Source organism: Triticum aestivum, chromosome 4D, assembly GCF_018294505.1.
Source record: "Triticum aestivum cultivar Chinese Spring chromosome 4D, IWGSC CS RefSeq v2.1, whole genome shotgun sequence".
Classification (NCBI taxonomy): Eukaryota; Viridiplantae; Streptophyta; class Magnoliopsida; order Poales; family Poaceae; genus Triticum; species Triticum aestivum.
Window position 1 is genome coordinate 451179715 of NC_057805.1, and position 22124 is coordinate 451201838.

The 22124-nt window shown below is 43.0% G+C and overlaps 1 protein-coding gene, 1 long non-coding RNA gene and 2 other non-coding genes across 5 annotated transcripts; 3 read left to right on the plus strand and 1 right to left on the minus strand.

Annotated features, from left to right (window-relative positions):
- Positions 1 to 235: 235 nt before the first annotated feature.
- On the minus strand, positions 236 to 21177 carry LOC123098536 (uncharacterized). Of its 2 annotated transcripts, none has more exons than XR_006447817.1 (3): positions 21167 to 21177; positions 7852 to 7855; positions 236 to 727 (listed from the first exon to the last, which is right to left on the minus strand). It is a non-coding gene; the product is annotated as an uncharacterized lncRNA (long non-coding RNA). The 2 variants fall into 2 exon arrangements; XR_006447816.1 differs by lacking the exon at positions 236 to 727 and adding an exon at positions 7576 to 7707.
- Positions 12450 to 12522, plus strand: TRNAK-UUU (transfer RNA lysine (anticodon UUU)). Its single transcript has one exon. It is a non-coding gene; the product is annotated as a tRNA-Lys (tRNA).
- TRNAW-CCA (transfer RNA tryptophan (anticodon CCA)) lies at positions 15362 to 15435 on the plus strand. The gene has a single exon. It is a non-coding gene; the product is annotated as a tRNA-Trp (tRNA).
- LOC123098535 (ATP synthase protein MI25) lies at positions 17383 to 18070 on the plus strand. Its single transcript, XM_044520565.1, has one exon. The coding sequence runs from the start codon at positions 17411 to 17413 to the stop codon at positions 17987 to 17989; it is 579 nt and encodes a 192-aa protein (XP_044376500.1). The 5' UTR covers positions 17383 to 17410; the 3' UTR covers positions 17990 to 18070.
- Positions 21178 to 22124: the final 947 nt, after the last annotated feature.

Here is a 22124-nt window from a genome sequence, read left to right on the forward strand (position 1 = left end):
ACTTCGAGCGATGGGAGGCTAGCCTAAAAAGGTAGAGCAGAGGTGCTAACAATAATAAGAATCTTTCATCCTGCAAGTTACTCATAATTGAGAACTGATAATGTCGATTTTGTTCCATGCAGCTACACCTTTTCGACAGCAAATTCGAGGAAATCGCTTCTTTCTTCCCATCCCGACCTGTATCACTTGACTTTTAGATTGGCAAACTAATACCAGGTTGATGACTTCACTTCTTTAACTGAACTGAACAGAGCAAACCTCAACCGATGCGGCCAAAGAGCAAGTGGACTGAACTGCTCTCCCTTACTATGAATAAAACGGAGAGTAGAACCGAACACTTGAAGCTCTAATTACCAGTATCTTTGGATACGGAGACCGAGGAAGAGTTCCTCCAATCTCTTTAAACACACTCTAATTGGGGGTCCAGATTCCAGGTCGGAACCCACGTTATCCCTTGTTTAAGGGGAATAGATGAGATCCATGGCATATACCTCGTAACTAACAGAGGCAGACCCGGTTTAATGACACCTTTCACAATATCATTAACCCGAACCTCGTCCTCAGCAGTCAGAGGCGTGATAATTGACGCGAACGTCCTCTTATACTAAATATCTTTTTATCAAGCTATTATGATGCTCGCTTCTCTTCGGTTGGATTCCTCTCGAAGAAGGAAATTGTGCTTCTTCAGTTCTACATTCAAATTATTGTGAGTAGATGGATACCAGGCCTTTCCTGAGAAACTTGGTTTCGGGAACTTTGTGGGATCCTTGGTAGAGCCATTTGGAGCGGAGGGTAATCGGTTTATGACAAAGACTGTGCTTTCAAACACGACACCCAGGGGAATGGAGGCTTTGTACATAGTTGCAAGACGTTGCTCTACAATGTCTCGGTGTTGACGCTCTGCGAGGCCTTACTGCTCCTTATCTCATTTCTTTGGAAAGGCAAACCTAATTCATACGGAACTCTTGGTACATTTCTTTTTCACTCTCGCCCCGGCGAAAGCACACAATGCAGATCCATGCATGGGAGCTAGTTCAATAGGCCTCTCGGTGAAATCGCCTACTTTACTTTTTATACGAAATTCGTTGCACGTAGATCTTCCATTTATTGGGAATTCGTTCGACGACCATCTGATTCTAATTCACTTCCATCCTTTAGCCATGTCTCTTGATCGATACCATCCACGTGTCTTTGATTCTTTCTAAAAATAAAATGCATTGCGACTTCCTCTTTTCTGATTTGCATTCAAGTAGATAAGAGAAGCTTGTGGGGATCGTCAAGAACAAACTTAGACCAGTTCATATTTGTGCCTGCACAACTGAAGAGGTCAAGAGCAATAGGCCCATACGGATGCGCTCACCTTGGCCCAGGGTTGGCCCTTGAAAAGGATACAAAAATCTGAGATAGAGTGGAATTCTTTTCGCTATTGCATTCCCTGTAGATCGGTTCAGCCCATTTCTTGTAGCATACATTCGAAGATAAACCATTTATCCAATCTGCAGCTGTACGCTGAGAAGGAAGGGGCAGCAGACCCGACCGTTGCTCGTACTCGGTTTTCTATGGAAGGTCCCGAGTCAGCTAAAAAACTAGAAAATCAACAACGATCGATCTCAGGGATCAGCCCATCTGATCTTTTATTTGATTGGGATTGCGGTTTCGCTGGGCTTACTTTCTTGATGAGGTTTAAGGTATAGCAAGTAAGGCGATGCCTCCTCCCTGATTGCAGAAATTGTTGACTTTAGAAAAGGTTCAACAAGAACTATAGCAATAAAGGAGCTTCTCCAGTTCCACAGGTCAAGGTACAATGGTAGAACTTGTCTCCTTGAATGGCTACTTTGGGAAGACAGACCTCTCCCTCGCTTATCGCATGGCTGTCTTTCCCCTCTACGAATTCCCAGGGTCGATTTTGAAAAACATTCCCTCCGGCTATAGGCCGAAACCACGCTCAAGTGCTTCTATAAGTTATTTTTTACTCGAAAGCCGCCTCTACTATGCTCGCCATCAACTGATACTGGTTTAGCTTCAGCGGAAGGATGGGGAATCAGGAGAACATGGGGGGAGGAAGTAGCTACGCCTAACTCAAGATCTAGGAAATGCTTAGTAAGGTATCCCCGGTTTTCTTCCTGGCTCGGACTCCTTGTCTGGAATAGGTCGCGTAACAACCCCCCAGAGGGAGACTCGAGTTATTTACTTCTTTGTTAAAATAGATTATATAGCCATGATGGTTGGTCAAGTGGACAATGCCCAGGTGGGTAGACCCATATAGTAGGGGAGATAAATGCCCTGCAGTGCTATTGAGACCGATCTAGGTTATTGATGGCTTTTATTTAAAGACAAGGAGCTTAAAGGTGATGGATAAGGCTTTCACCCATCCGATACTGAGTAATCCGTTAATCGATCCCCAAGGGAAGGGTACTTGTATCTATAGCACATTGGTGTTTCAAGCAGGCCAGCCCACTCTTAACAACAATGCAATCAGTCCATTCACTCAAAACCGGAACCCACACTCAAAGTTAAGGTCAATACTCCATTTATACATACCAGCCTCGACAGAGGGGAAGCACCTACAGCATAATCACTCATGAACACATATTGACTCACTTCTAGATAGATTAGTTGATTCACAATGCCCGCAGATACCTATATATGTTATTTAACCTTTTTATTGGAATATGTTTATCTAAGGCAGATCGAACTAGTCTTAATATATGGAAGATCTTGGGGACAAGGAGCTTAAACGTTATCGATCGACATATTGGCTCGATCGGGGCCCAGGCTCTGCCCTCCGAGCACTTAAGCATGCATCCGGATTCGGGCTCTGGGCTTGCTCATCAATATGTCAGTGTGGCAAGTGCTTAATGTAGCATTCTTGTCAAGGACTTCCCAATGTTTAAATAGAGTCCAGGGATCTGCAGGCTTGTATTGGGAATGCCATCCGCTTCCAGCGTGCGGTTGACCGGGCTGCCATCACAATAATCTAGGGTTTGCATATGCTCTAGCATTCATTCTTGTTCTTGGTCTTGCTTGTTCTCCCTGGATCTCACTGCTTCCTTCCTACCCCCGGTAGCAAAAGTCACGAGATTAGTTATTTAAAACGGGCCTTCTGCCTTGGATTGCTTTGGCCCATTTGACTGGATTCCCAGTATGGCACCTTGCCCATAAAAGCTAACTACTAACTTCGGTGAAGGAAGAAGCAAGTTCCCAAGAGAAGTGAAGTCATCAACCTGGTATTAGTTTGCCAATCTAAAAGTCAAGTGATACAGGTCGGGATGGGAAGAAAGAAGCGATTTCCTCGAATTTGCTTTCGAAAAGGTGTAGCTGCATGGAACAAAATCCACATTACCAGTTCTCAATTATGAGTAACTTGCAGGATGAAAGATTCTTATTATTGTTAGCACCTCTGCTCTACCTTTTCAGGCTAGCTTCCCATCGCTCGAAGTACACTTCCGGTGCACTTCTCACTGGTCAAGCACTATCGCTTGATTTCTCTCATAACTCTTCCACCTACTCCTTTGAGTAAAGGAGAAGATTGTTGGATTGATCCCTCGATTTGGACACTGTAGGGAGCTTCTTCAGTCAGTGGGCAAGGAATTCTGCGGCTCAAGTCTCTGAGCTTGATTGCACATAGGGTGAGAGAAATCTACCTTCTACTAAGGTGTACTGTGTGTAGGGCCCTGCTAAGTCTTAAAGACCAACTTGAGGACTCAAGCCAACCGCTGACTGACTTCTCGATGGCCCGAGAAAAGCAATTCGAAAACAAATCTAAGTAGTTCCACACACAGGGCTTTGTTTGAAAGACAGAGGTATGTTCGTAAAGGTAGGCTAGGCGCAGCGCAATCCTTAGAAAGCATACCTAGATTCAAAGCCCACTCTTTCCTTCAGCTTCCACCGCCGTCTTATGCGGCAAATAACCACCTAGGGAGTAGAAGTTTCTTATTTCGGTCTTTTTTCGCCTAGTTGTCTCTATTTCGATTGCATTCTATGTCAATAGGTTCGTTTTTGCTTTATCGATAACTATCTCCTCTTGATGGAAGAACAGAAATCTCATTTGATTCGCTAGGAATAGGAAAAATTGGAATAAGCAGAAGGGAGATTGGATTGGGACGACCAGTCGGTATTCGAAGATCCTTTGGGCTTAAATGAAATAGACTAATAAAGACATTCGCACAGAGCACACGATTCGCTAACTAGTCAGGATTCAGATTTGGTGTAGCATAGTTTGGATCAGTGATATCATGACCTGAGCAGGCATCCTTCACCTCGGAATTTCCCATATTATGAACAGTCAAAGTTCACGTGGATGCTGCTTTCTGTCTCGGATACTGGAATTGGCGCAACTGGAGCAATTATCCGAGATGCGGCGGGCATGTTCATTGCGGCCTGCAGTGTTATGCTCCCTCGGGCAATTGACGCGACATCAGCGGAAGCAAAGACAATATCTGTTGAGGGCGAGCCCCGCTCCCGAAGATACCTGATGATAAGTATGTTATCGAAGCGTTAAAGCGAGAATTCACATCTGTAAAAGATTCCCACATTCCGTGAGATTCGTTGCCTACCAAAGAAAGGTGCAAATAAGCCATTTTATTCGATTTTGCCTCTGCTGATCCTGCTCATGCTTTTTTTTATCAATTGGTAAAGTCTCTCAGCCTTGCAAAGTGGAAAAAGAGATGGGCGTCGGATCCATGTTTCGCTAATCCCGAGCTTGAAGAGAAGTGAATGCCCGTGGGGAAACGAAGAAGGCCTAGGGTTATCTATTGAAAACCATGCATGCCCAGATCTATTACGAAAGTTGGAAAAACACAATGGCCAAATGCACTTATTTTCGAAGAAGAATGAGGCAATCGATCATCCGGACGAAAGGGATATGGAAAGTGGGCTTGTTCTTCACTCTATAAGTCAATATAACAGGCATCCATGGTTAACAAGTAGAGACTTCGCCTTTCTCTAAAGAGCCCAGAGGTCCTGCTAAATAAGATGTATTGTGAGCACAAGATGGACCTGAGCTCCTCTCTTAAACCAAGGCATACTCTACTGGCTTTCCCGTGGAAGTTTTAGAAGGCGGTTAGGTTAAAGATAAAGTGGTTGAGCAGTGAGAAGTGCACCGGAAGTGTACTTCGAGCGATGGGAAGCTAGCGTGAAAGGTGCTCCAGCTTGCTTGCTTGGTCAAAACAGGCTTTAAAGACAGCTTTCTCTTTCGCTATCTTACTTGGATAGTTTAGGCTTTCTTTTCCTTCCTCATTCACCAATCTATCATGACCGTCTTCTTTTCCTCCCTGAACTTATTTGAGTTGGTTTCGGTTGGTGAAGTCACCGGTATGGTATGATGGTTTAGTACCGTGCTCCTATAGTCCCATTGCCATCTCTTGGCTTAGAATTTGACACTTGATCATCGGTCTTCTAGGTCAAATGGGTGTCATCCCTTCTCAGCTTCTCACTTGAAGAACTATGAGATCTCTTGGTTCCAAACGTTAGTTATCCTGTTCTCGAACTTTTTTTTGCCTGCTTTGTCTCAACGAAAGCTTTTAGCCCATCCAGCTCGAATGAAGCTAGCTCTTCCCCTATAATATGCTTTCCTTCGGGGCAGGTTCTTTAAAAAGAAAAGAAGAAAACGTGAGACCGGTTGACTTCTCCGTCCTCAGCTTGTTGAATTGCATGGTGGAGTTAGGGCTCCCATATAAAACGTATAGTCAGTGGGTTGAGTGCTATCAACCAGATAAGATGCTGATAGTCTCGCAGAAGTACTTAACCTTGAAGATCAAATAGGATTTACCATTTCTAGATCAGACCCGGGGTCAGTTCGAAATACGACTCCCGTAAATAGATCTGGTCGAGGAAAGCATGTTGAATATCCGGTTTCATAAAAATAACTACATTCTCGCATTTCTCGATCAGAAAACGAATAAGATCAAAAACGCCATCATTCTTATTTTAGAGAGGTGTCCCCAGAAGAAGATTTCTTCAGTATTAGCTGAATGTCTGACTTATGGTAGGAAGCTGTAGTTAGGGACGCCCCTACTTTATTTACAAGATGAAAGAGATCCGTATCAAGAGCTTATTCTTTTGGCTTTAAGCATGGCGTTTTCATTCATTTGTAACTATATAGATATATAGCCCTTGCAACCATGTCCCGGTCTACCCTTTTCCCTGATCTTTGGACCCGTCCACTTAACTTGAGCTTACATCTTGACCCTTGTATGTAGATTTCTGATTTCCTTCGCAATGAACAATCTATTCTCCACTTTTGAATCAAAACACCAACCACAACCGACCCAATAGTAGGAGTAGGCGGCAGTGAAAGTGCCACAGCCAGGGGAAGTGCCAGAGTCTAGAACCGAAGGTGGTTGCCACCTGATAAGATCCAAAGCGCAGCAAAGCCCCACGAAAGCAAACAGTACGGGTGGAGGAGTTACCGTGGGCACCGTGTTGGTTCAATCTCTCTATAGGTAGTGTGAAAAACCCTCAATTCAAGAGTTCCTGTTGACGGTCCCATTCCTTACTCTCTTTTTCAACTAACTTAATTGTAGTCCGCATTTCATTCTGCTGAGGATTTTGCGTATCACAGCTTTCGATCGACCAATACCCAATCCGCTATTAACAAGCAGTTGGATAGAGCTTCACCAGAGGGATTTGGTGTAACAACCCCCTTTACTGCACACTCAATTATAAGGAGATTCTTTCGGGTTAATGCAAAACTAAGTTCTTTTCTCATAAATCAGGTCAAAATCTTGAAATCATGCCAAAAAAACGGGGGGGGGGGGGTTACGCAACTTTTTCCAGTGAGATCATCTATTCCCTTCTCTTTGGCGGATTCAATCATGCCTTGGTAATTGTGGCTTGGCCTAAGCGCTCACCTGAGAGTCCAAGAAAGAAGGCAAAACAGCTATATAGAGCCCCTCCCTCGAGTCGAGCAATGAACAAGTAAGTAGAGACAAGGAAGAGGGGAAATGCAGTATCGTTATGTTATAGCAAGATCATCAGATCATGGGTGAAGCAATCGATCATCAAAAAGTTCTTTATCAGCCGGCGGAAAGCGTGGTAATTCATTCATTTCATCGGAAAAGGATCGAACAGGAGTCATCGCATCGTTTCTAGATCTTCGATACCTCTATATTCTGAAGAATAGGTCCTAAAATGGTCAATCGATTGTTTTCTCAACGGGAATCGAGGAAATGGCAAGGGTTTGAGTATAGCGAGCAGAGGAATAGTTTCCTTTATCAAAAGAAGCCTATCGACTTGGAAACAGAAGATGTTGTAACTTAACTGCACCCTTCCTCTTCTGCCGATCTTTACAACGCTATGCACATCTCCTTCTTAGTTTTGAAAAAGAAAAGGGCCTCTTTCCTTTTCCCAATACTTGACCAAGATTTCTGTTTAGTTCAGTTCCAGATTAGGAAGCAATAGATGTTCCATTGGCCGAGAAGGAAACCAGTAAGCAGATTGAAGAGATAGATTGAATAACAGGCAGATTCCCCTCGTAACAGGCATATAAATAAGTCCCATTAAATTGATTGATAGACTACGCATCGATGGTGTCGAGTCAATCCTTGTAAGCTAAATACTACACAACCCTTACGTATCCGTATTTTGTAATCACCTTTCCCTTCCCGTCGCTTCCTTATACTAGAATTCTGATGACGCGTGCAACCCCGGCTACTTCGCTACCCTACTATTAACAATTACGGAGTTTCGATTGTTTATCCAATGCAGCTTAATATGGTTATGCCAGCAAGGAGCATGAACTGAAGCTGGTTATTTACTTAGAAGAGGAAACGGCTAGTCAGCAGAGCAGCGCAGCGGAGTCATCATATTATCATATTCTTGAGTCTCTCCCCACGGGATGACCGCTTCCACCAGACTCTATTTCTATTGGTTCACCTTAGATTTCTTGGTTGTCTACATCCGTCTAATCCTTATCTATAAGAACATAATCGCTAAGCTATGGATGCTTCGGCCGCACTCTCTACTCAGCTATCTGTTTCTACTGCGTTGCGTTTTGAAGGCCCGATACAAAAGAAAGTGGCCTTCCTTATTAGTAGTGATGGAGACGTCAGGTCCGAGAAGGAATAACCTAAAGCCAGTGATAGAATCTGTACAACCGGCAGGAGCGATTGATCAGATATCGCAGGAAGAGTGAACTAGTAGGCTTCTTGATCCTCCAATCAGTGGTAGTCACAAAGCCCGCACATTCCAATTCGATCATAACATGACTAGTTTCCTAAGGCATGACTTATCTTCCCAGAATAGCAAGCATATCGTAGCTATTTCACATAGTGTCCCGAGATATCAGTAGCTCTAGTCAATGCTGGCCTTACTCTTCCCTTTCCTTATGCTAAGTGGCAACCTCTTGTTTAAGAGTGCGGAATCCTATTTGTGTATCAGAAGACTATGGTGACCCGTAGATCTTCTATTTCGCCGGAATTCGTTGATTGTCATTTACAATGTTCGTTGTAAGATCACTGAAGGTCCTAAATTGGGAGAGTTTGCTTGCTATCGAACAAATAGTGGAATCTAAAAAAACAATGAAATCCATTCACACAAGCTGGACCATTGCCTTCGGCAACGCCCTAATTCCTTTCCTATCTTTCTTCTTTTTCTCAAGGACCTGTAAGAAGAAGCAAATCCCTTTCTTGAATGGCCGAGGAAGAGGCGGCACTGAACAGAACAAGATCCCCCTCTACCTATCCTTGGGGCTGTGCGCATTCTTAAACTTGAGCTGGGTAGGACTCAGGAGAAGGGTGCCTCGGGAGATAAGTAGTTCCTCACCTAAAGCCCTCGTAGAGTCTAAGTAGTGGACCAGAAATATGACATCCTTCCTGCTGTACTAGATTTTATCTGGTTAAAGCCAGGTGTGCACATTATATTCATTATAGAAGATATAGAAGATACTGCCATGCCAGCTGTTTCTTATTGGTAAGCTTGCTTTTCGTCGAATGTCTCTAAAGAGAGAAGATTGGCTCGAACGTAAACTACTGATTGCTCTATCCAACCAGCACATACCGTTTGCTATGATATTGTTTTGCTCATATTGTTTTATTGCCCGGGCATTGCTGCGGAAGAGTGAAATGAAAAACTCTTCTTGAAGAAGAGGACTCTTCTGCTTGATCTTTTGATACGGTGAGGGAACAGGTTTGATGCGTTCTTTGAGCAAATGGGGAAACAAACTGCTGATACAGAAATCTTTCACTTTGACTGCCGAAGGCACAAGAGAGACTATAGCTAGGAAGGATAAGCAAAGGAATCCAGATTCAATCGATTGTTTGAAGCCAAGGTCTCGAGCTAGTCCATCTTTCTATACGAATTTCTTTAAAGAATACTTCTCTTATGATCTACTACGAGAGTGTCAAGCGGCGATGGAAGTTGAGTAACTGTCTTGGAAATAGGTAAGTCGGGCACATATTCTAGTTCCGATTCTAGGCTATCTATAGAAGAATGGAGTGTTATAAATTCTACTATTTAAGCTGTTGGTGCAGAGGTAAGCAAGTCAGTCTCGGGTGGGAAGTCAGCACTATCAACTCAGGCGGGTCTTCAGTCCAAAGAAAAAGAAAGCGGTGGTCTGTACTTGAAAATAGGACTCTACTTTTTGATTGAAATAGGACTGTACTAGCATCTGCAAAAGGCAAAGCATGACCTACCGGAAAAAGAAGATTTTGGACTTTCTGCCCACGAAGAAATAGTAGCATTTGAAACTGGAAAGATTGACTTTGGATAGTAAATCCCCAAGGAAGGGCTATAATCCAAACAAAGGAGGAGCTAGCGGACAGTTCGAATTTCAACGATTAGGGAGGGGAATGAAACACTTGTCTTTCACAATCAATTCTTTCTTTTTTTTATGTTTAGGACACGCGAAGCGAGAGCGAAACTCGCTATGAGGAGAAGACTCGGCAAGAGAGGTTTGAACAAGAGGAAATGCCGTCTAGTTGAGTTTGATCATTCTCTCTTTCTATCTCTCTTTCTTTCAAGAGCTGAATAAGGGCATATCCGCAAAGGAGAGAGAAATCGGACTTTCTTCTTTACCCCCCTCATTATTCAAGACGTGAATATAAAGTGTATTGTACTCCCTTGGATCTTTTCCGGGATCTTTACTCGTCGTTGATCAAGGAAGCTAGAAGGAAGATGGGTGGTAGGGTGAATGGACATTCGTATCCTCTCCGACTCGTCGGTTAGGAGAGTAGCGACCAAAAAGAAATCATTATACAGGATAACTGCTGTAGAGATAAAATGTAGGAAGGAGAAAGTTGGTTTCAATGAGTCATGTGAATTGTAGAAGAAATAGGTAAACAAGGCGGGTTAATATATATACGTTGAAAAGCAAGGGGATAAATTGAACGAAATGAAGAGCAATCCAGAATCCTATTTTGTATACTATAAGAAAAAGGCACTGAAAACTTGGAAACGGAAGATGTTGTAACTGATATGGGTAGTCACACATTAGGCAAAATGGTGTAGTGGTTGGGCCAGGTAGCTTCTTCTTTTGAACAGCATTTCATTCTGTTTTGGATGCTTTCTACTATGTTTCAAGTGATCAAAGAAGAGTTTATTTCCCACTACTCATATCACATCTTATGTGTTGATGCAAGCTGACTAAATCAATAAGATGGTATTCGTATTTGATTAGACAAGATGGTATTCTTCTTTATTCCGGAGCACAACAATCCGGATCTCTATCTTATAGCTTATCCTTCCTATTCTGTATGTATTACGGTCATGTCAAGTCAATGGTCTGTCTGCCCTGCAACCGGTCTTGAATGGCTTCAGTGAATTGTTTGCTGAGCCTACAGAGTGACCTCCTAGGAGGACAATAGACCACAAAATACCCTTACTACCAGGCACTAAACCTGTCAATCATTAGAGAAGGGACAGAGTTCAAGATAAGACTATCTTGCCTGTTTGGTAGAGAGAGTACCGGGTATTCCGATGGTTAAAGATTCAAGTCTTAGTGGCAAAGGGGGACAGCTTTGGCCTGCAACCGTTTCCACTTTACGGCCCACAGCTTGTGTTCTTCGGTATTAATTCGGTTTCTGTTTGTTTGGCTTGTCTCGTGCACCACCTGAATTGAATCATAGTAATGGGACTTTGGTAATCCAGTGATGAAGTCAATGCTGATAATGGACCATGCTTCATCAGGAATGGGTAGAGGATCGAAGAGGCCAGGGAGTTTTTAATGTTCTACCTTAGCTTGCTGACAGATTTGACACTTGTTGACAAAAGATTCCACTGATTGAAAGATTCCTGTCCAAGCAAATAGTGCCTTGATGCGGTGATAAGTAGCAGTAATGCCAGAGTGGGCACCAATACCACTGGCATGAAGTGCTTGCAAGATGTTTTTTTTCATTTAGAAGTTTGCACCAACCCATACTCTTCCTCTATATCGAATGACCCCATTATGCAATGAATATTTGCTATTCTTGTGAGTGCTCAGGACTGCCAATTCAGATAGTCAATTCTGGGTGAATGTGTCTTTGCTGTACCCTGCAACAATATCAGTGAGCCATTGTGGTTGACAGGAAGTAATGGCATTGAGTTCATCTGGCTCATGTAATCTAGATAGTGGTGCATCAGCTGCCCTATTCTCTGAGCCTTTTATTGGATGGTATATTGTAATCCCATGAGCTTGAGGAAAGGAAAGCTTTGTGCTGCATTGGTGTTTTAAGTCTTTGAGCAGTCAAATGAGCTAAGCTCCTGTGAATGAAACGCCTGTCCTGCTAAGCCCAAACTCTAATGTGCTTGACTTGGAAGTAGGCCACTCTTTCACTGTGAGGATCTTCTTTTAGTCTGTAGCCACCCCTTGCCCACTAATGACATGACCCAGGTATTCTATCTGTGGTTGAGCAAATGAACATTTATTCAACTTCACATATAGTTGATTCTGCTTCAGAAGGTCAAATACTTGCTGCAAATGGGTGACATGATCTTGCAAGGATTTGCTGTAGATTAAGATGTCATCAACAAAAACAAGTACACAAACCCTAGTCAGCTCAGCCAGAATTGTGTTCATAGCACTCTGGAGGGTGGGTGGTGCATTTGTGAGCCCAAATAGCCTAAAATTCATAGTGACGTGGGTCTTGAATGCCGTTTTGTATTCGTCTGCTTCATGTAATCTTATCTGATGGTAACCAGCTCTCAGATCCAGCTTAGTAAACCAAACAGCACAAGATAACTCATCCAACAATTCTTCAACTACAGGCATTGGGTATTTTATTAGACGAATCCATCTTATTTCCTTATTTCTCTGTTTTGGTAGCAGGAGAAGTAGTTTGTTCAGCCCGGACTTCAAAGTAGTCTCCCCCGTTGACCTTCTTTTTTAGATAGAATCCTCAATGAGTGGAAAGGACTCCCAAACTTGCTCCACAGTACTATACCATACAGAGCCGCGCCCTTGTGATATGATAAGAAGAAAAGGGGCCAGGCCGCCCTCTTTTCTTTTCCGCACCAAGCCTTCTTGTAAAATCGGGTGTATAGCTCAGTTGGTAGAGCATTGGGCTTTTAACCTAATGGTCGCAGGTTCAAGTCCTGCTATACCCAAAACAAAAAAAACCACTCTTGTATTCGTAAGGATGCATAGTAGCCTTCAAAGAGCACTCTTTGGCCTTGAGAAAAGCCCCTTTCTCATCAACATCTCGACTTCGCTCGTTGTTTGAGGTCAGTATAAAGGAGATCAGACTGGCTCGGTCATTGATAGGCCGGCCTTCTCCTTATTCATTGGATAGGGCGCGGGGGAAAGTCAAGTCAAGCACTAGTTAGTTGGGGTGGGACGCACCAAAGCAGCGTTCGTTGCACTAGCGCCTTATCTTTTGAAGCTAAACAGAGGCTCGAAAGACGGAGTACGTCCGAAGTCGTTGGCTGCCTTTTTGTAGTGCGCAAGTCAGAGTGAACTTCTTCTTCTGTTCTGCGAATCTACTAACGAGAACTGCCGTACAGTCCTATCTTTTTTTAAGAAAGATCGTAGATGAACGTTTCGTTTCGTTACCTAAGTAGTTGAGCAATTCATTCCAAGGTAAACAAAGAGGTATTTCCTTTTCTCGTTCAGTCCTTCTCTCCTTCCATCCCAGTAGGCCTATTCATGCTTTTTTGCTATCCATCTTGATCAAATAGAAGAAGGGGAAATTCAGACTAGGCAAAACACCTCAAAAAGTGAAAAAAAGATAAAACAACTTTCTTTCAAGTAGTAAACCATAGTTCTCATCCTAGGAAACCATATCGATCATCGGTTCAGAGCTCCCAACTACGAAGCTCTTTTCTAGAGCGAGTCAACAATTCGTGGATCCATGGTTTGGATGAAGCTATGTACCCGGGTAGAGATGATTTGTCTCAAAGATGTTCCGCTCATCCAAGAATCTGAAACTTCATCTACATAAACTCATAAATAGCCCTTTCCTTTCTTTTCTTGACTTCAAAAGGTAATCAATCCTTTCTTTTCATCTTTTATCAAGTCTTCCTCTTCCTGATTGAGTCAATCAGGGATAGAAATTCGGATCAACTATGAGGAGTAGGGCTGCTGGGCAAGTGAATGAACTCTGTCCTAGGCATTTCCAATAAGTTCAGTGAAGTGAGGGCGAAGCCTTTTTTGAGAGGGAAAATACACTCCAAATGATATTCCATAATGGAAGGAATGAGTGGAAGATTTACTGGAAGAAAAAAATACGATACTTTTCTAGTCGTAGGTAGGGCTACCTATCTAGTTTCGTGCTTCGGGCGTACCAGATTCAATAGGCTAGGTTATAGCTGACAGATTTCTTTAAGAACTAGCCGCCTATAAGCCTCGCTAGTAGTATTCCTGCCCAGTGCCGGAGTAGTGACTCACAAGGTAAGTTCTCCTCGATGCATTTCCAACACTCTATTTTTCTACGTACACTTTTGATTCCTCAGTAGGTAGGGACAACGTTCGAGATCTCATCCGACCGTCTATTTCTCACTGATTGGGAGATTGGATTGGAATCCGAGGAGAACTGATTGGATGTCATGGAACGAATGGGGCACTACGTTGGTTACCCACTGCTAGCCTAGCGGAGATTTCTCTATTTGTTGAAAGTGGAAAGGAGTCATATTTGAATCGGAAAGTTGGGCTCGTTCACTCACACCTTTCTTTGATTATCGATGACTTGGCTTCTTGCTCAAGTAAGCACCCGGCATACCAATTCATTATCCTTGGGGCTCGGCTCGCTCCTTCCTATCTACGTTATTCTTTCTTTGTTACTCTCGTAATGACGTTCCGAAAGAAATCAAGGTTACCAGGTCACAGCTCTGATTCTTCTTCCCTTATAGAACCTTCCCGCAAGAAATCAGTGGAAGTGGGTCCGCCCCTACAACTCATCAAATCAGCCTTCTTTTCTGTTCTGCGCTGTACATATTCTCAAGTTATGAGAAAGAATGGATTTGAATGCAATTTGGAATTAACAAAATAAACGAATGAAGAATATTTTTACCTCTTATCTGATAAGCAATCAAAGCATTTGAACTGCTCAATGAACAATAAAGAAAGAGCTAAGGTAAAAAAGTATATGTGTTACTAATAGTAAACCAATTTTATTTGGAGTTTGCTTTCAGCTGAACATGTTATAACTACAAATGAGGTGAGGCTTGATTAGGTGGCTTTGCAAGAACTAGGGAGGAACACAAGTTATGTACTTTAGGCTAAACATATGAATTTAGAAGATCAACTTTTCCAATTGGACATAAACAAAAGCAACCAATAATATATATATATAAACTTCAATAATATTTTCTCTATGGTGAAGTAATTTCATCGATAACCACTAAACGATTAAGTAGCGATGTATGCAAAGCTAGACAACGAACATTTCATAATACACTCGTTCTGCATATCTTTAGGATAAAAGAAAAAACTGCGAAAAAATCCGTTTTCCTAAATAAAAAGATCAAGAAATCTATTTTGTATGGTTCTTATTTCGTTGAAAACGTTTCCATGAGACTTTCTTTCATTGAAGAAGTCCATGACTTGTTCTAGGTGATATGAGGTTGAACAGGCTTTAGAAAAAATGCAAAGAAGGGTACATGAGGGTGGAATAAAAATCAAAAAGATGACCCCTTCTTTCTTCCTGAGCATTACCGATAAATATTCATTCTTTATACGTTAGGTTGGGTTTCAGATGTATATCATTTATTATATGAAACCAAAAAGAAGAAATGACAAGAAAGTTGTATATAGATGGAGGAATAAATTATGATGTGGAAAACAAGGCAGGGGTTCAAATCCTGTCATCCCTACCTATTACTTCTCCTATGGGCAGTAACGAGGGATCAATTGAGATCGATTCAAATTGGACAAAATTCAGAGTTTCATTTTTCTATATGCATGCGGTACAAAAATCATCCTTTTCTTTACTGCTTTATCTCCCGGAAAGCGCTCTTAGTTCAGTTCGGTAGAACGTGTGTCTCCAAAACCCAATGTCGTAGGTTCAAATCCTACAGAGCGTGATTCTGTTCTTGTTATGTCGAATCCAAAAAAAAGAACTTATATAAATATAAGAAAATGAGACAGTAATGAGGTCCATATCGTCATCGTAATAAAAAGAAAGATCTGCAAGCATTCTTTATGGGAGTCGGGGCTTTCTGATTTGAAGTTGCTGGAAAAGGACCTCTGTGATCGGTTGATCATTAGTCGTTTTTTTAAGGTAAGTAGGCAGGGGTGTCTTGATCGAAACCGAACTTCAATTCCACCCAGCTCAGATTCTATGCAGCAGTGGGGAAGACCTGTTTATACTTTTATTGAGAATTCCATTTCTTCCTGCCGCACCCCAATTCTTTCCCAGCAGTTGAAAATTGATATGAGATCTTGAACCCAGGGGGCTCCTATGTTCTGGGCAGAGGCATTGATGCGGGCTATTAGAATAAGGTGGTAAGGTCCAGGCATCTTCAAACCCCACATATGCCCTCTTTGATCTAGTAAGGGGAATGAAAGAAACAGGAATGTTGCACAGTAAAGTGTCAGCACTCATCCCCAAACTCCATAGGCCCCGCAATAGAAAGAGTTTACTTCGGTGCCGGAGAGCCGAAACCGCTAACCGAAACAAGACATATTCACTTTGACCACAGCCACCCGCACTTGCCTACCCGACTGGCTATTTTAGCTATTCTCTCTTCAACCTTCCTCTAACCTAAAATAGTCGTACCGCTCCCCCTTTAGAGATAGATTTCTTTATTCTCTAAGCTAGCTAAACGCCCGAAACATAATAAGCTAAGCCTCCGTCGATTTAGCCAAAGCAGGCCTGGAGAAAATAATGGGAGTCGGTGTCCCTTAAACGCCTTGTTTCCTCTTCTTTACGGTGGCTTCTTCTTAAATGAAAGAAGATCTCTGCTGCGCTTATGCCTTCAAACCCGAAAACAGTGGTTATTACGACACCAGGTGAAATAGCTGCTTTTTCTTCTCTTCCTCCCCTCGACCTATTGAAGTTGCGCTCACCCGCAGCCCTAAGCCCTACAGTTCCTTCGCTTACCGCCTAATCTTAATCTATTGCCCTGCCTCCAAGAGAAGAAATGGCACCAACCGATACAATGGCAGCTAGTTCCAGGGAAGCTGCTTCAATGGAAGTTGGATTGCCTAGTTGCTTTTGAGTTCGATTTGAACTAGTTTCCAAGCTTTTTTTTCATCCATGCCTATAAGTATAATTATCTTTTCCAATCCGAGTGTTCCATCGGACTTACTCCATTTGCTTCTAGGGTCCATTTGCTTCTAGGGATAGATAGGGCTGGAGTCGTCAGTGCTAGAATGAAATGTGAATGAGAGCATAGATTGATTGTCTCACTGCATGTACGTATAGTAACCGGTTAATAATACTAAGGGTCCCTAATACTAATCTCGACATGAGAGGAACGTGTCCTCTCGGCCTTGATATATACTAACAAATATGGTTTTTTCACTCAGACATGAGAGGTGAGATCGATTATATGATGGAGACAGATGGAGGAGCAGAAAGTGAGAGATTGTGGCGTGAAGCACATGTAAGGTGTACAACTCTTGAGACGGATGCATCGAGGTGCCGGCCTGTGAGAACGCTCGTCATAGCGTTGCGCCATAATTTTGTGATGGGTCTTTCGTTTTAAAAATAGGAGTTTTTCGGGTCTAGTTTACCGGTCCGTCAATAAATGCGTATGAAAAGTGAAATAGTTGATGTGATGGATGTGCCCGGTATCGATCAATGAAACATCGGCTCGACGCAGGATTTCAATAGAACGAAAAACATCGTCAGTAGTAGAGGGATAGGTACTTATTCCCGGCCAGCGGTATCATTGCTGCTCCCCGCCTAATGCGGATCATTGTGCAATGCTTATGTGAAATCTCAATCCAAAACTTATTCGTTTCGTTGGAAAAACCGACACCGACGTCAAGATCAGTCTCCTTTCCTTTCTCTTAAGTTGGGAGCAGAGCTGAAAAAGATGGAGTTACCTGGAGATGAGATTTCTTTCTACGGATATGAAGGATAGAAATATGCTATTTGCTGCTATTCCATCTATTTGTGCATCAAGTCCGAAGAAGATCTCAATCTATAATGAAGAAATGATAGTAGCTCGTTGTTTTATAGGCTTTCTCATATTCAGTCGGAAGAGTTTAGGTAAGACTTTCAAAGAAACTCTCGACGGGAGAATCGAGTCTATTCAGGAAGAATTGCTGCAATTCTTCAATCCTAACGAAGTAATTCCGGAGGAATCCAATGAACAACAACGATTACTTAGGATCAGCTTGCGAATTTGCAGCACCGTAGTAGAATCATTACCAACGGCACGCTGTGCGCCTAAGTGCGAAAAGACAGTGCAAGCTTTGTTATGCCGAAACCTAAATGTAAAGTCAGCAACACTTCTAAATGCCACTTCTTCCCGCCGCATCCGTCTTCAGGACGATATAGTCACAGGTTTTCACTTTTCAGTGAGTGAAAGATTTGTATCCGGGTCTACGTTCAAAGCTTCTACCATAGACCTAATTCGAGAAGGCTTGATAGTCCTAAGAAAGGTGAGGGTGGGGGGTTCTATTTAGGAAGAATAAGAAGAATCTCATTCATGTGTTCATGCTAACAGAAGAGCGGATCCAATACACATAAGACTTTTTTTCAGGAAATTCCTAATGTAAATGATGAATTTGGGATGTCATGCCCCACAAGTTAGTTGCCCAAGCGCTCCCTAGGAGGGCAGTCTACCACAAGATAGAGTTTGAGCCTGGAGCCAAAGCCCCAACCCCTCCATTTTAGGTTTTTATCAGGAAAGAATTTCAGGAAGTCATATCGGCCAGATAAGCCTCTGACGGCTCCATATTGATTTTTCCCCAGTTTTCTTTCAGAAGAAGCGGGAGCCATTTTGCATTTGCAGCTCTATTGGAAATCGAATTTCTATGTCCGTCCATAAAAAGCATCAACTTCTAGTGCCGCCATCCACCACAAGAGTAGGTAACCTGCTCGCTCTTTTCTCTATTGGGGGATCTAGGTATATCTTCCAACTCTCCTTCCTGCACACTGGCATACAAAGCAGCCTCATAAACTGCATTTTGTAACTGAACCTCCACAGTTTTCAAACCTAAGGGTGGATCAAAAGGCACCGGTATTCTCTAATCTAACTTGAATTCAGATCAATAATCAAGGGGCACAAGAAGAAGGCAAGAGCGCGGTTCCGGCTAAAACCAACTCTGCGAGGAAAGCAGAACTCAGCGGTGACTGATCCGCTCGAACCACACTACTTACTTAGGCTCACTTACGAGAGCTCCCCTGACTCTGATCTCTGATCTAGTAGATGCGAGAAATCAATCCAACTCCATCTGATCTTATGATCTTTGCAGAGGACAAAGGTACTAGGGATATTTCCTCCATTTATATTCGTAAGAAAGAACTCCCACTATTCGTTTGTATCAGCCGGGTCTTGGTGAATCAAAAAAAGGCGTAGATAATGCGCATTGCTTTTGAGTTCGATTTGAACTAACTAGTTTCCACGGTTCTCCAGGAACCTACCGTTTGTTTGGAGTATAGCCAAGTGGTAAGGCATCGGTTTTTGGTATCGGCATGCAAAGGTTCGAATCCTTTTACTCCAGATTATGAAGACCCGATCGGATTTGTCAAGAACGAGCTAACAACTACAGGGGAAGCGGCTCAGTATCAACATACCACCTGCCCGTCTTATCAATGACAATCATCCGTTTGGATGAGGCCATTCTAAGGGTTGTTTAGGATTGGTATCTGCTCTCTTCCCACGGAGTTCTTGTCCCCATGACCAGTATCAGCAGAGGCAAGACCTGTAAGCATCAAGCCAGCCAAGAAGTAGAAGTTGGTAAAGATGGCACAAACAAAAGAAGAAAGGAACTTGGTTGGTGATCTTACATACGGGAGGCCTTCTATAGAGTGAGGCAAATAGCGATTTTGCTATAGATACTGGGATCAGAAAATGGTAGTGGATGTGGACGCCGAACAGGTGGCACGAAATGCTCGTTCAACGGACGGAGTCATACCACCGCCTCCTCCTGCAAACGAGCAAGTTCTAAGCTTTATCGATCTTCTCCGGCTCACGAAACTCTGGTCTAATGCCCGCCTTTAGAAAGGACCTGTTTCTTCCTATTATTCATATCCGCTAGGGGTACGAAGGAGAAGGAGACCGGATGCGTTAAGCTAGTTGGTAAGAGTTCTTGTCATTATTGATAGTGGCCCTAGAGAAAGAGCTTACGCTGATTGTTCTAACTTCATTCATATTTGATTCCGCAACTGAGACCTTTTCCACATCTGTGCCAGGAGGGCAAGCGGTCAAAGCAGAAAGGGTTCTCGCTTCTCCGTCTGGAAGGACACCAAATGGACCAAATCCTATCGATCTTTCCTTACGACTCGACTTCAAAAAAAAGGCCGCAGAGGGCTAAAGGCAGTATCTTTAGTCTACCCAACTCCCTTGCTGCCTATTTCCTTTTATACGGTCATTCCGTGGGGCCACAAGCACCATCAATTGCATTATCCCCGGTACCACACATCACTCCAATCAGAATAAGCGGGAATGCTGGTTGGAAAGACAGAGAAATAGAATAATGAGAATCATATGGTCTGCTTGGGAAGATAAGCGAAGAAAGCTCTAAGGTTTCCCTTCCTGCATTCAGAGCTTATCAATTCGTCCCACGCTATATAGTGAAGCAAAGCTATCTATAAATCGAGCATATCTTTTATCCGGAAGGTAGTGGGCTTTCACCCGTACTCGCCCTTCCACTTCACACTTACTAAATTAGGCTGAGTGTATGCGCACATGAAAACAAACAGAAAACGAGTGAGCACTTTCTTTCTATAGACAACGGTCAAGTCTGCGATCCAAACAGTGATGAAAAGAATTCTCAAATCATTCGCGGATGGACGTGAAAGAAGGAAGAACCAAATGGCACTGCTTCCTCAAAGCGAGCTTCGGGTACCCGATCAAGGGACTAATGAAACACCAGTACATGTCATACAGAAGCTCCACTCATCCCTCCGCCAGCCCAACCTAAGTTTCTATCGGACTGAGCTATTCTTCAATCCAGTGCCCTAATCCTTTCGAACTTGGGTCCAGAAAATAGTGCTATTGTACAACCTGGGGAAGTCAAAGCACATTCTAAGTGGGCCGCATGGGTCGGCCCTTTCACCTCATTCTTTTCCGTTTCCACGCTCTGAAACCGGGTTCTTTCACTTCAATCTCTCTCATAATCAAGCTGAGATATGATGCTGTTTCATCCTAGAATTATGAGAAATCCCTTGTTGGCTGGGACGGACCCTTAGTATAAGATAAGTCAACACAACAGGTTGTGTCAGTTTCTCAAAAGACATGGGCTCGCCTTTCGGGGTGACTAGCTGCATTCATTGGTTTGCTTTCTTCCACCAACTTCACAACCATCCTTCGTTGATGACAGGCAAGCTCAACCACAGTTTCCGTAGTTTGGTTCAATTCATTCGGCATTTCCATTTCCAATTGGTAAGTTCTATTTTCTCCGACCCAAGGAAGAAGATCACAAGCGGGAGTCCCCTCTAGGAAGAGATGCTTTCCAAAGGCCGTACGCTACTGTTGAATGGCCAAATAGGGATTGAAACAGAGTAAATAACTAGAGTATCCCGTCGTAGTGGTAGCTGCATTTACGCGACCGGGTCCGAGCCACGGGACAAGACCAAATTGGATTGGATTTGTCACATCCGCGGATGGAAGACCGTAGATTTCTCACTTTCCCTACTCGGAGAGCACGTGTATGTAGTCCGCCTGTATCTACTTATTTATTCGGAGAGCGCCATTAATAGGATTCAGAAGTCGTACAAGCTATGGCGGAGCCGTTTACCAATGCACCCAGTTCTCCTCATATTTGATTCTTTTTTTGGTATCATTGGTTCCACGTACGTCTTTTGGGCGAGCTTTCTTCACTGTCATCAAAACCAACGCTCAAACCGAAGCTTTCCGAGCAGTTGTTTATTTCTCACTTTAGCTGCTGTCGTTTTCCTCTTCCGAATTAAGCGAGTGAAAAACAAGGGGATCAGAAGAACAAACAATAAGAATGAGGGATTGAAGTCCGTTTCCTTCGTATCGTATTTCAACGGATCGGGTAGTTCTAGTCTTTTTTGATTACTCCTTCCTTTTTCCCATCATTTGACATAACATAATTAAGAAACTGTTTGATGGTCAACGGAACGAGTAGAGAAGAAAAATGCCCTTATTCCAAAGGAAGTGAGTGCCAAAGCGAAAATAGAGTAAAGAACAAAAGAACGAAATGCAAGGGTTGCATCCGCTGTTTCAAGTCCGGACGGTTCCTCCGCTAGGTTATTGAGTTGGCTCCCCCGTTATTCTTCATCAGACAACGCACACTTAATGGAAAAACGAGGTATCTTTTTGGAAAACTTCTCTACTTACGACTTTGTTAGCGCTTTGAGGGCTTCACTATGTTCTCTGAAATCTTGTATAAATAAGAAAGAAGTCTTTCTCAGGAGATGACTCTGCTGATACCGAGTTTCAATGCAAAATGGCTCCCGCTTCTTCTGAAAGAAAACTGGGGAAAAATCAATATGGAGCCGTCAGAGGCTTATCTGGCCGATATGACTTCCTGAAATTCTTTCCTGATAAAAACCTAAAATGGAGGGGTTGGGGCTTTGGCTCCAGGCTCAAACTCTATCTTGTGGTAGACTGCCCTCCTAGGGAGCGCT

What these genes read in the sequence shown, in the direction of transcription:
- LOC123098535 (XM_044520565.1), top strand. Translation starts at nt 17,411, where the DNA reads ATGAGATTTCTTTCTACGGATATGAAGGATAGAAATATGCTATTTGCT.